The following is a 13,207-nucleotide window of genomic DNA, read 5'->3' on the forward strand; positions in this document are numbered from 1 at the left end:
CCATTTATTGGCTGCCTCCTGCATGTCCCCCACTGGGGATCAAGCCCGCAACGCAGGCATGTGCCCTTGACCGGAATCGAACATGTGGCCCTTCAGTCCACAGGCTGACACTCTATCCATTGAGCCAAACCAGTTAGGGCTCTCTCTCCAAACTTTTAATCTCTCATCTTCTCTGCAGAGCTTTTTCCTGGCAGCTCATTGATACAGAGCAGTTTGAGCATCATATAGGACTATGTGTCCCTACTGAGGCTTTGAGTTTTTTGAAGATAAATTGTTACTTATCTCAGGATCTCCTGGATGCTGAGCAATGCCTAGTCATGCACCCAGTAACTCTCAAATGTATAAATTAATGCTATTTCTGCCACTTTGAATACCTGGTCCTCATATGGCCTTTGATTTTGTTCTTAGTTTATCTCATGATTTTACCATAAATATCCTAGGGGAAAGCTGACTACTACAAAATTATATTGGGAGATCTGTCATTGACCTTTCTTCTAAGTAAATATATTAAGAGTATGTATTATGACTATTAAGTTTTTTAATATAAATTTCCTAACCCAAATCCTTGAGTATCCTCTAGATTTTAGGAGCAGGTAGCATTCCCACTGTTAAGAATCCCTTTTATTGTGTTTCTTTCATAATTGTGGAAATAGATCTCCTTTGACCAAGACCTCCGCTAGACTTCATTTATCTTACTGCTTTGACACTTTGTCCTAGCATAAACTTGATTTTCATGGGTAGTTTAAATTCCCTGGAATTTCCCCCCTATTAAAGTTGACTCATTATCTCATGACTACAATATGAGTATCAAGCAACAAATTCAATTAATTGTCAGAATTGTTTTACCAGTTCCAAATTTGGCAAACTTTTTACATCCTTGTTTGCTGTCCTGAATGGCTATTTACATCTTCTGATTATTTATAAAGATAATAGATAAAGAAACCAGAACATAACACACTGTTCTCATACTTGTGTATTAAGTTGCATTTTTTAAAATCTATTTTTTCCTCTTTCTCTTTCTTCTCTTCCTCCTTCTCATTCTTCTGTGGATAAGAATCCATCAGTCTGGAACTGTTGGCCAAACCAGTTTACCATCACCATCTGCATAGCCAAGTGTTCACATCCAAGATTTCTCTATCCCTTCCAATGTCCCAACTGTTAGAAAGAAGTGACGAAAACACCATCTGTGCTTCCAAGAGGTTCAGTTTTCTATCCAACACTTTGGAGTACCTAAGGATTCTTGTCTGTTCTCCCAGCATCATGTACTTAACCATACAAATCGTTAGGCATGTAGCAGGTTTCCAGGCAGTGCACTTGCTCTTATTGACCACCACCTCCTGTCATGACTAGAAGCACCCATGTGACCACAGACTTATCAACTGTCCATAATAACTCACACACCGATTGCTCCCTACCTCTAAGAAGGGAATCACTAAACTGCCAGCAGGTTCCTCAGAACTTCCGTTGGCTTAGAAGTAGTCATTGTTGCTATGGTTCCAGAGTATCTGGTTTTCTCCTCTTGTGTTTAATTTGCTCCATTGATGTGATTTACTTCTCACCCTCCTCTGAGTCATATTTCCACAAGGGCTTTGTTGAGAATGAAATAATATAATGGATGATAAAGTGTAGTCCCCATATAACTGGTATTATGTCAGAATTCCAGGTGTCTTAATTTGATAAGGTAACACAGGTGCTAAGCTTAGTTGAAAGCTTTGTCCTGGTAGGAAATGCTAACCTAGGAAAAATTTAGATCAAAGAAAATAAAAGGCAGTTATCTGTACAACTCCTCTTTAGCCTCAGCACGGAGAGGTAAACCCATCCCTGTTAACACTTCAACATAAATATATTAGAAGAAACAGTCGCCGAGTTTTAGCATTGTCTTGCATGGATCTTTGAAGTAGTAAATACAGGGTGTCCCCCCAAAATGTATACTCACTTATAACAGCTGATAGCTCAGTTTTGAAAATGAAATGTATATTAATAAACACTTTATAATTATTCAAAATGTGTGCATACTTTTTTGGGGGGACACCCTATAGTAATAGCAATAACCAGAGCCTTTGAAAAATGTGATTAAGATCTTGTATTTACAATCCAAGGTTTGAGTAATTGCAGTCAGATGAACTGAGAATTGTAGATAAAGGACGTCTGAGCCAAAATACAACAATGTGCAGTTTGGTGTTGATAAGAATTGAATAAGGACCAATGTGGATCTGGGCTGGGGGCAGGTATGACTGGCCTTCATTGTTCTTTATAAATAGCCCAAGGCTCTGCACAAATCCTGCCATCTATATATCTTTGTTGACACGTGAATAATTTAATGAATAGTAACTTGCTTGGTTAATTTCTTAGTATGAGTTTCTGTTATTTTCATTTGATGTTAACTTTTGCCAGTCTCCCCTAAATAGCACTCCAAGACACACTGCAAGACACCGAAGTAAGGGTCTCTGTAACTCTAGCAGGTAATTTCACATGAGCTCGGTGTCTTATGGGAGTCGCCACCACTTCAAACGGGGAGAGATTGGAAAACATTATGTTAGTACATGGTGTAAAGAATCCATCTGTGGTGCTGGTGACCTATTGTCTCAATAACACTGCACTGCCAGCTTTTAGGAGGGAGATTGTGTGCATTAGGCGCAAACACCAATTTGCTGTTCTGTTTAGATTGTGCCTTTTGGAAATAGGAGTGTGAGTTTCATAAAGAAGACCAGGATGTGTCTTTGACAGTACCTTTCATTTCACATAGAAAATAGCTTCCTTTCATATTATATTATTCATGTTTTACACTTCTCAGTCTTGCCTATTGGTATGGTATGAATCATGAACTCTGAGTATAACTGGAACTTGTGTTGATAGGGAAGAAAATGTGATTTCCATTTTTGTGCATTCAGCGAGCAGATGGGGAATGCATCTGTTAATATAATCTTCTTAGCTTGAAGAGTTCTTGACCCGTCACTCAGTTTTTGCCAAACATGTACACATTTTTCTGCTAGACACAATTTTCCTAAATTCAGGGGTGCTAATTACACCAACTCTCTCCCCCTGCCATGAACACATATACATTTTCACAAGGTAATTAAATGGTATTTCATTCAATCCTTTGTTATGTTGCATATTTATCATAGGATTCAGACAAGTTCAATCAAACTCCATAAGCAGGCAAAACAAAAAGGATGATCGGCATAATTTCATCCTTGTGTCTTTTGCTTCACAAAGCATTCAAACACAAGTGACAGTCTTCTTATCTGTCAGCTAAAATAATAATTATAGTCGGCGCTTGCATAAATTTTATCCAGATGAGGGATGTCAATCCCATTACTAACGAAAGTTGTAAATCTTGTCTACAGCTGGAGAGACTAGAATGTTGGGAGGTGAAGCGGCTTATCTAAGGTCACACAGGAATAGTATACCCAGGGTTTTACTTTTGCAGGTGCATCTGATGCCTCTTAAATTATAACAAGAGAAGAATTACAAGTCTAGCATTACCAATACAAAATGACCAATTAGAGTCTTGAAAGTGATTACTCCAGTGTTTTCACTGAATTTCTGCAAGCCCAGGCCTTTGGACACACAACTTTATTACTTGAGCTGTACTATGGTAATCCATTATTTATCAACTCTTTGATTGCTTTTCTCATCTATTTTCCTGCTTCCTGTGATAAAGTTTGATTAGTATCCAAATTACTGTCTGGCTCACTGCTATCAGTGAGCACCAAACAAAGTCCATCTCCTTTTGAATACCAACTGTGTAGGACAGTGCTTGTTTAGTGTATATAGGGATTTAGTGTATATAGGGATCACCTGGGGATCTTGACACACGTATATATTCAGATTCAGTAGGTGTGGGGTGGAGCCTGAGATTTTGCATTTCTAACGAGTGAGTTCCCAGTAGGTGCCAATGCTGCCGGTCTGCACTCGATGGGGTCACGTGATTAATTCTTATTCTTATGGATCTAGTCCCTTTGGTTAAGTCTTCCTGTACTGACCCTTCAGTAAGAGTTTCAAGTTGAGTGTAACCAGCTTTTTTCAAGTCCTTTGGCAAGTCTATAGTTGAATTTTCCCATCTGTTTTGATTTTCTTTAATTTCTTTCAGCAATATTTGTGTAGTTTCAGTATACAAGTCTTGTGCCTCCTTGGTTAAATTTATTCCTAAACATTTTATTCTTTTTGATGCTATTGTAAATGGAATTGTTTTCTTAATTTGTCTTTCATTGTTAGCGTTTAGAAATACAACTGATTTTCTATATTGATTTTGTATCCTGCAACTTCACAGAATTAATTCTGAGGTTTTGCTTTTTTTTCTTTTCTTGTGTAGAGTCTTGAGGATTTATGGTGTTTGTGATTGTCAAAGCTGCTGTCTTTGTTCTTGGTGGCTCCCAGTATTTGAGGGTGTGCCAGCACCCATCTTTGTCCAAAAAGGTAGGATCTCAGCAAGTACCTACATGTAAGCTTGCAGCGGGTGGGAAAGTATGCAGTCAAACCCTACCAAGAAGAAACTGGGAGTTAGGCATTTTTGCTTGCTCCTTCTGTGCTGAGCCTGGGTATACAGCCACAGGGGTGCTAACTGCACCCATTTAAAAACCATTTATTTTTTGCTATAGTCCTGTGAACCTGTAAGCACCTTTGGCTTTTAAAGCTAGGTATTTTGGGGGCCCACCCCTCAGGAGCCTTAAAAATTGGGGGCACTCTATATGTCGTCCATATCCTTCACTCTTAGGGAGAAGCTGGGCGTTGGGGGTTCCCTCCTGATTGTATGGCAATGTGCCAGGGGTGGGGTTTATGGCAAGAGTTTGTCTCAGCCTTTCCTGTTTCCATGTGGTTATTTTCTCATTTGCCTAATGTCAGGCATCACTCGGCCAGTTTCTGTATTTCAGAGGGAATTGCTCTGTGTATCCATCAGAGGAGGGAAATCCAGGAGCTTCCTCAGTTGCCATCTTGGAGTATTTGTTACTGTTTTATGTATTTTAATCCACTGTATTTATTATCCTTACTGAATCTCAAATTATCCCAAGTTTGGCCAATGGAAGACTCTCCATATTGGCTCCTGAGTCCTTTTGACATCATCCTAGTGTGTTTGATAGCTTTATTGCTATCTGGTATACCAGGGTGTTCACCAGACTCATCATGTATATTTCAGACCTCATAAGTGGCTGTCACTTATCCAAGAAACTCTGGTATATTTTAGTGGGAAGTTGTATTTCAAGACCATAATATAGGCATAGAGATATTTATGGTTATTGGGCCGGTCATTTTTTTTCTTTTCTTTTGAGAGATTCTCTTATTTATTTATTTATTTATTTATTTATTTATTTATTTATTATCAGTGAAACCCTCCATGAGAGCTACAAATCTGCCTATGCATAGAGGCTTGAGAACTGGAAAATCACCAAAAAGCATCCTACAAATCATAAATTAGAGTGATATATTCCAGTTTAGAAACCCATGTCCACAAAATATAGCCTTTAACATCAATAATGTATATGTATTAAAATGAAAAAAGCAGAATGGTTTTCCAGCAATTAAATTGATTTTGTTTTTCTATGTCAAAAAGTGAACGTATAGCCTTTGTTTATATTTTGCTTTTGAGAATTGATGGTCAAGATCTATGTATGACCATGATGAGGAAGAAAAGAGACTATATATTCAGATCTTGAGGTGGTCTGGCAATTCTATTAGTGTGCTTCAGTTTAACTATTTGTCAAGAAAATGTACAGTGATAACACTAATCAGAGAACCAAGGAATGAACTTTACCATAAGCTGTTACTTATGCAGATTTCCTTATGTGAAGTGATAGAACCCTGGTATTTCATAGCTATTTAGAAAAGTAGTAAAGCAATTCTTAATTAAAGAAAAACCTGTTATTACTATTTAATTTCTTTGACTCAAGGTGGCTTCATTGATCTGATCTAGTGATACAAATATAAAACTTATTTACTACTTTCTTAAGTATAATCTTGACAACAGATTCTCACTCTCTGTTTTTGAGCAGAAGGCTTTTCATTATCTGTATCTGTTTGCTTGGATATTGTCTGATACATTTAATTGGGGATATTTTGGCATACAACTTTGAGCAAAATGAAAAGAGATTGTTTCCCTGTTAATTTTTGAATGCTGCTGTATCTGTTACTAGTGTTTGCCAATTTCCAGTTTTTCATTTCTTCTGGGGTCACAGAAGATTATACTTTCTTGATTCTTGAAATTAATTGTACCCATGAAATTAGTTCTGGTTATGTGTATATCTTTTGAGCCAAATGATTGCCAACATAGCCCATCAGTAACAGTTTCGGTGGTGGTGCCCCCTTGTGCTGACCAGTGCTAGGCATTTTGCTTGAACAAGAAATAAATGCTAAGCAATGAGATTCAGAGTTTGTTACATCAGTATAATTTATCCTATGACCATGCCTATCTGAAAGGTGGGACTCTTTAATATTTCATAAACATTCTCTAGACTTTTTTATGGAGGTTGATAATGAGGAAAGAAAAGTTAAAAGATGTTGATGGTACAAAACAAAATTTGAAATTTGGCTTGTAGTCTTAGTGACGATATAAAATGATCATTTAAAGCCCTAGAAAAAGATTGATGAGTGGCATAGCTATTTTTAAAGGGCATGATCAAATTATGAAGTGTAGTGCAAACACAGTCATCTCTGAAAAACAGATGTTTTTCTATTGGTCTCAATAGCAACAAGAATTTGGCCTTTAAAACACCAGAGGCCAAGTTGATAAGAATAGATTTTTCATATCTCTTAAGTTAACAATGTGCTCATGTGTCATATGAAACAAAGGGCTTCAGATCACTTAATGAGACTTTCAGCAAAGTAATGGGTATCAAAATAGAATAGGGCTCTTCCAAATTTTGGTTCTCATCACGCAAACATATAACTTACAATATACGAAGGTATAAAGGGTAAGACTGAAATAACTTTGTGAATTCTGGAGTTTGGAAAAAAATGTTTTATTTTGTCCCACAAAAAGAACCATGACATCTTTGCCACAGAGGAATCTATTTCTTAAAAAAAATTAAGTCAAATCTGGAAAGGATTATTTCTACCAAAGCAGTTTGAACATTGTTAACAGGCCAGTTAACCTGGAAAGAAAGCCACTGGACTGACAAACTGAAGGCATTTGATGGATGTGATGGTTAATTGTATTCGCCAGCTTGTCAACTTGACTGGGTCATGGGGTGACGGGACATTATTCTGGGTGTGCTGGTGAGGCTGTTTCTGGATGAGGTTAACATTTGAATCAGTACACTGAATAAAGCAGTTCCCTCTGTAATGCGGGCGGGCTCATCCAATCAATGGAAGGCCTGAATAGCACGAAAAGGCTGAGGGAATTCCTCCTGCCTGATTGTTAAGCTGGGACATGGTCTCCAGCTTTCTGATTCAGACCGAAGCACCAGCTGTTCTTTGGTTTGGAGCCTACTGACTTTTGGGCTGGAATTCTACTACTGGCTCTCCTGGTTCTCAGACTTTTGGATTTGAACTGGAACTACACCCCTGTCCCTCCTGAGTCTCCAGCTTGCCAAATGCAGATCTTGCAACTCCTTAGCCTCTATAATTGTTTGAGCCAATTCCTTGTACTTGAAGTAAATTTTAAGCAGTTGTAAAAGCAAAAATCAAGAATTTTGTGAGAATATCAAGAAGGAACGTGAAATAAGAAAGTGAATAAATTCCTGATATATAAACTGGGGAAAAACCAAGCAGTGATTCAGAGTAGCATAAACCAAAAAAGGAAGATAAGGATTTAGACAACATCTGAAAGGTGCCCAGTCCTTTCCATATGGTTCCACACTATGCTAATGGTAAACAAAATGTTAATATCTGTTTTATCATTAAAGTGATCCATAAGAAAATGCATTTAGCTCGGGCCAGTGTGGCTCAGCAATTGAGTGTCGATCTATGAATCAGGAAGCCACGGTTCAATTCTCAGTCAGGGCACATGCCCAGATTACAAGCTCAGTCCCCAGTAGGGTGCATGCAGGAGGTAGCCGATCAATGATTCTCTCTCATCGTTGATGTTTCTCTCTCTCTCTCTCTCTCTCTCTCTCTCTCTCTCTCTCTCTCTCTCTCTCTCTCTCCCTATCCCTTTCTCTCTGAAATCAATAAAAACATTAAAAAAAAGAAAAGAAAATGCATTTAGTCAATGCAGGCTAAAAATAAGTTAATTTACAATATATGGAGTTGTAAAGGGTAAGACTGAAATAACTTTCTGAATTTGGTGTTAAGCTCTCATAACAATCCTCCATTACAGATTTTATTATTACCATTTCATAGAGGAGGAATCTTGGGAAAGGTGAACACTTTGCTGAAGTCACAGGGACCTAAGTATCTGTCTGTCCCCAAAGCTTATTCTCTTCTACTGGTGTGTTTTATGCCTTGTGCCTGCTGTAGCAGAGCGTGCAGGTTCCCTTGGCAGGCTTTGCCACAGTGTCTTTCTGGACCAGCCAGGTTTCAGAAGTGAGAAAGCACTCTAACCCTTCCCTACAAACCCTTTCAGAAATGGAGCATTTGACCTACACAGCCCATGGCCCCCACAGTGATGTTTTGTTGTTATTCTTAAACAATTCTCTAAGAATTGCACTATTTTTTTTCCTCTGCTGTAAAATAATGGTAATGTTTTCAAAAGTGTTCTAATATTAGCAGCTGCCCTACATCTTTTAAACTGTCTTAACTGTTCTGGGAAAGTAGGTTATTACCAATAGTATTTCTTTTCTGATTTTTGTTCAATGTTTAACCAGCGATTTTGAAATCTGCGTGTCAGTGAACAATTGTGTTACGTCTTAGCTGTTTAGCAAATATCAAAGTGGGGTTTCTGCAGTGCTCTCAGCTGTACACAATGCTCAGCATGCCTCACAGATATTGGGGATTGACCTTTTGGCTGCAGTTATTGTCATGCAGTACATCCCACATTTATTATCATTTCTTCTCTTGCTTACTCCTAAAAGAATAGAATAAACAAAAAAACAGAGCAATTAAATGATCACACATGTGTGCAGTAGACAATAGGTGAAATGGAAAAATTAGGCTTGGACTTTTTTGCTATGTAAACATTACTTTGTAAGAGATAGGAAGAAAAAACAAGTAGGGAGTTGTAATAAGGAGAATAATTTTACAAAGGGAAGGCAATTTGTATTTTCATTCTGCCTGTCTTAGTGGGTTTTAATGCACTACCCAAAGGGTCAAGACTGTGTATAAATTAAATTATGTGTAAAGGATAAGATTTTTTTAAACTTAAGTTTCAGCCATGATGAAATCAGATATTTTCCTATAAAGAAAAACTAATTCCCTAGGGAAGGAAAATTGGATCATTGGTATTTTATCTTGCTCTTTTTATTTCAATATATGACAAGATAAAAAGATTTATTCCATCTCATTGGAAAAGCAATCATGAATACAAAATCACATTGGGGAAATATTTTGTTTTTCAAGTTAACACACCTACCACTGGCTGACATTATCAAAGGAAAATCATGTAGCACTTAGATTTACAGCTGTAATTGGGAAAATTACCTACATTCCAACAGGTGAAGATATAAACACTCCCTCCCTCCCCTCCAGAATAATCACTAAGTCCAATACTTGAGCTAAGATTTGGGTCAATCAGTTCTTAAAACCATCAAATGATCTTCTCAAATGTGAGGGCAAAGAATTCAAATGGTATTAATGGGTGGTTTTAGTCAAGAACAATATCTGAAAAGAAATTGTTGGATAGAAGGTTAATGACCAATTTTCCAACAGGGTGTTTAGTTTGTTTAGTTTTGGGTTCTTTTGGGGGTGCGTTTTTAGCCAGAGGTTTTTTTTTTTGGGTGATTCAGTGTTTGACCAAGCCCTTGTGATTGAAGAACTTTCATTCTAGTTAGTTTTTTTTTAATTTCTTTATTGATTAAGGTATTACATATGTGTCCTTATCCCCCTCATTGCCACCCCCCCATCCTCCCCACTAGTTAGTTTTTCTGTGCCTGTTTTGTTAATCTGCCCTTGGGTCATCTAACTTCTTGTTAGTGACAGTCTCACTTACAGAAAATATAGGTTCAGAAGGGGAGATGGCAGTAAAACATAAACTTTTACTAAGCTGAAGAAATACAGGTTTAAGAAAAAACCTTTGAACTTTATGACAAGCTACCCAGCCTTCCATTATTACAGATAATTGGAAAATGATTATAATGATGTGAATTTAATTTCTCTCAAATCTCATCAAGATCATCAACTGGTTACATTTTCTGCTAAAATTTCATCATGTAATAAAAAACTTGAGTCCTTGAAAGGGATTCTGTTATACTCTCTGTGCCTGCCCACATGTCCTTACCCTAGGTCCACCCTGAAGGTCACCATATATTCCTGTCTGAGGAGTCTTTCCAGTGTTCTCTGCAGTTAGGCCTGGAGAGTTAATCCCCCAGGAACCACCCTCAACTCCACTTTTCCTTGCCTCATGGTGGTACACTTTTGAGTTGTCCTACAATCTTTCAGTGGTTCTCAGCAGGATTGAGCCCCAGTTGCCCACAGAGTTAATTATCTCATTAACACACGCATATAATTTTGCTTTCATTTCTTTTCTGCCTTGCTTCTCTACTCCTTCATCTTGCTTCCTGAATTACATCCCAAATAAACTATTTGCATCCAAATCATTATCTCAAAATCCGTTTTTTCCCCTCCTCCAAATTTTATTATATTGGAGAATGGGTAGCATAAATGAAGACAGCAATTCAGAAATTACCTTCTCTATTTATACAGAAGGTCCAGAAAGTAGATAAATGGTTTTCTAGAGCTGGATGTAGGAACAGGATTAATTATAAATGAGTATGAGAGATCTTGTTGAGAAGGTAAAAATATTCTAAAACTAATTTATGGTGTAGGTTGAACCACTCAATAAAGATACTAAAAATCATTGAATTGTACACTTGAAATGGGCGAATTTTATGTTATGTGAAATATACCTCACTAGGGTTGTTTAAAAAAGTTACCTTATTTTACATGGATAGATGATAAGATTCACAGAGGTAAATTGTTCAGAGTCGCACAGCAAATATGTGTCAGAGAAAGGAACAGAGTTTCAGGACATTTGATTGCTCTGACTCATTACTTCTGATTCATCTGGGGACTAATGATCTTGCTTTAACCCATTAAAAATTGAAGTACATGAAAGAAGTGAAAATGCACCAATTAAACCAAATATCAATATATTTAATATGCTAATTATAATAATTATCACTTATTGTGTGCTTACTTTATGCTAAACTAGAGGCCTGGTGCATGAAATTCGTGCATGGGTAGGGTCCCTAGGCCTGACCGGCAATCAGGGCCGATCTGTGGGGCGACCATTGGGGCGATTGGGGGCCCCCCCACTAGCAGCCACCTTGGCGGGCCTAGCGCTGCTTGGCGCCACCTGCTCACTGGCCCCACCCCCGCTGCTGCCGGTTGTCTCCCTCTGCGGGGCGACTGGTGGGGCGATCAGGAGGGCCCCCGCTGGCACCCGCCTTGGCTGGCCTGGGGCCTGTGGGCTGTGGGCAGCTCCTGCATTGAGTGTCTGCCCCCTGGTGGTCAGTCACATCATAGTGACCGGTAGTACCTCCATTCAGTCTATTTGCATATTAGGCTTTTAATATATAAGATGATTTACCTAGATCATCTCCATTTCACAGTGCATTACAAGGTAAGCATAATTATTACCCCCTTCTACTCATGGGGAATCAGAGCTTGAGAGTGGGTAAGTGATTTATCAAAGGTCACATAACTCATATGAGCCTTAGTGGGAGTTCATCCATGGTGGTCTGACAGCAGAGCCCATACTTGTAATGACAATATTATAACGTTTCTCCTCTTACCATTCCAGCATGACTAAAGGAAGAGAAAGCTCCATACCTCACTGTTGAGTTTCTTTATCTGCTGCTTGGTCTCCTCTGCCTTGATGAAGAGAACAGCAGCCCCAATCTCTGGGTCTGAAAAGTGACACACATACACACACAGAGAATGAGTCCTTTAGGAATAAATATCATATTTGAGAGTTGGGTCAATAGTATTAGGGAAAGAAGCCTGAGTTACTGCCTTTAGAGATTTCTGATGTCTGTGCAATGTAGTTTCTGTCCCCTGGGATTGGGCAAGCGTCTAGTACTCCTCTGGATGGTACATGATACACTCTTTGGAACCAGGCACACATCAGGGTGGTGACTGTGACTATAGTGACTGAATGTGAACATGGCAATCCTCCCTTTTGTCTGAATATAATCACCACTATGTTGCAAGAGGTCACATTTTCTCTTCTTTAACAGTTCTCTAAGTATATATTACAGCCAATGCCCAAGCCCTAGAAAAGGGATGCTCTTTTTTTCCTCTCTATTTTCCCCCCTAAATATTGATTTCTGTGCCCATGTGAGTATTTTCTTCCCACCTCTATTTCTAATCTCCACTGCAGGTTTTCTGTCTCCTCCCATGTCGTGCTAAAAGATAATTTCTCCAATTTCCTGGTTCTCTCATCTCTATTTTCTCTACCTTAATCTTCCAAATGCATTTATTTCTGTCAGGGACAAAAGTACAGATGAATCATTGCTGGCTGCAGTAGAAAGGATATATGCATATTATGATACGATCATTCTAATATTCTAATTCTGGTCAATTATGGGTAGAAAACTTGTTTGTGGGAGAAAATTTCATTCAAAACAATCAGAAGTGGAAGAGTAGTAAGAACTCATTTTGCAGAGATATTTTGCAAAGCTATGCAAATGAATGAATGATGAGAGATCATATACCACAGGCTAGGCCTCCTTTAGAGATGATAGCAATGAATAAATAAAATATAATTGACCTTCATGAAGCTTAGAATCTAGCAGGGAAAAGAGACATTTGAAAAGTAATTATGCAATAGGTTTGAATTTCATACTAAGGAAACAGGGAGTAATAGGAATCAATTTATATTTTAAAAAATGTTTACTCTATATGGAGAAAAGTATGAGATAAGAGAAGAGACTTTGGTAGCAATGCAGGCAAGAGATGAATGTGGCAAGGAAAAGGGTGGAGGCAGTAAGGATAGAAAGTCCTACAACTGAGAGAGATGTAGGAGATAGAATCCAGAAAACGTGTTGCTTGAATGAATGAGTGTAGGGATCAAAGTTGGGAAAAGGGAGAAGAGGAAGCTAAGAAGGTAGTGGGAATAGGTGGATGGACATGGTAAGGTTCTGTGCAGCATCTCCAGACCCAGGTGAGCCAACAA

General features: G+C 38.3%; 1 protein-coding gene across 1 annotated transcript in view; it reads right to left on the reverse strand.

Moving 5' to 3' along the window:
* KCNH8 (potassium voltage-gated channel subfamily H member 8) overlaps nucleotides 1–13,207 on the reverse strand; it is a gene marked incomplete at both ends in the record, with an annotated part of 278,772 nt that overhangs the window by 5,464 nt on the left and 260,101 nt on the right. Inside the window, one exon of the mRNA XM_079794504.1 lies at nucleotides 11,863–11,939. Within this exon, the coding sequence (XP_079650630.1) occupies nucleotides 11,863–11,939 (77 nt within the window). The remainder of the gene's footprint in view (nucleotides 1–11,862; nucleotides 11,940–13,207) is intronic.

This window comes from Cnephaeus nilssonii, assembly GCF_951640355.1.
Source record: "Cnephaeus nilssonii genome assembly, chromosome: 17".
NCBI lineage: Eukaryota > Metazoa > Chordata > Mammalia > Chiroptera > Vespertilionidae > Cnephaeus > Cnephaeus nilssonii.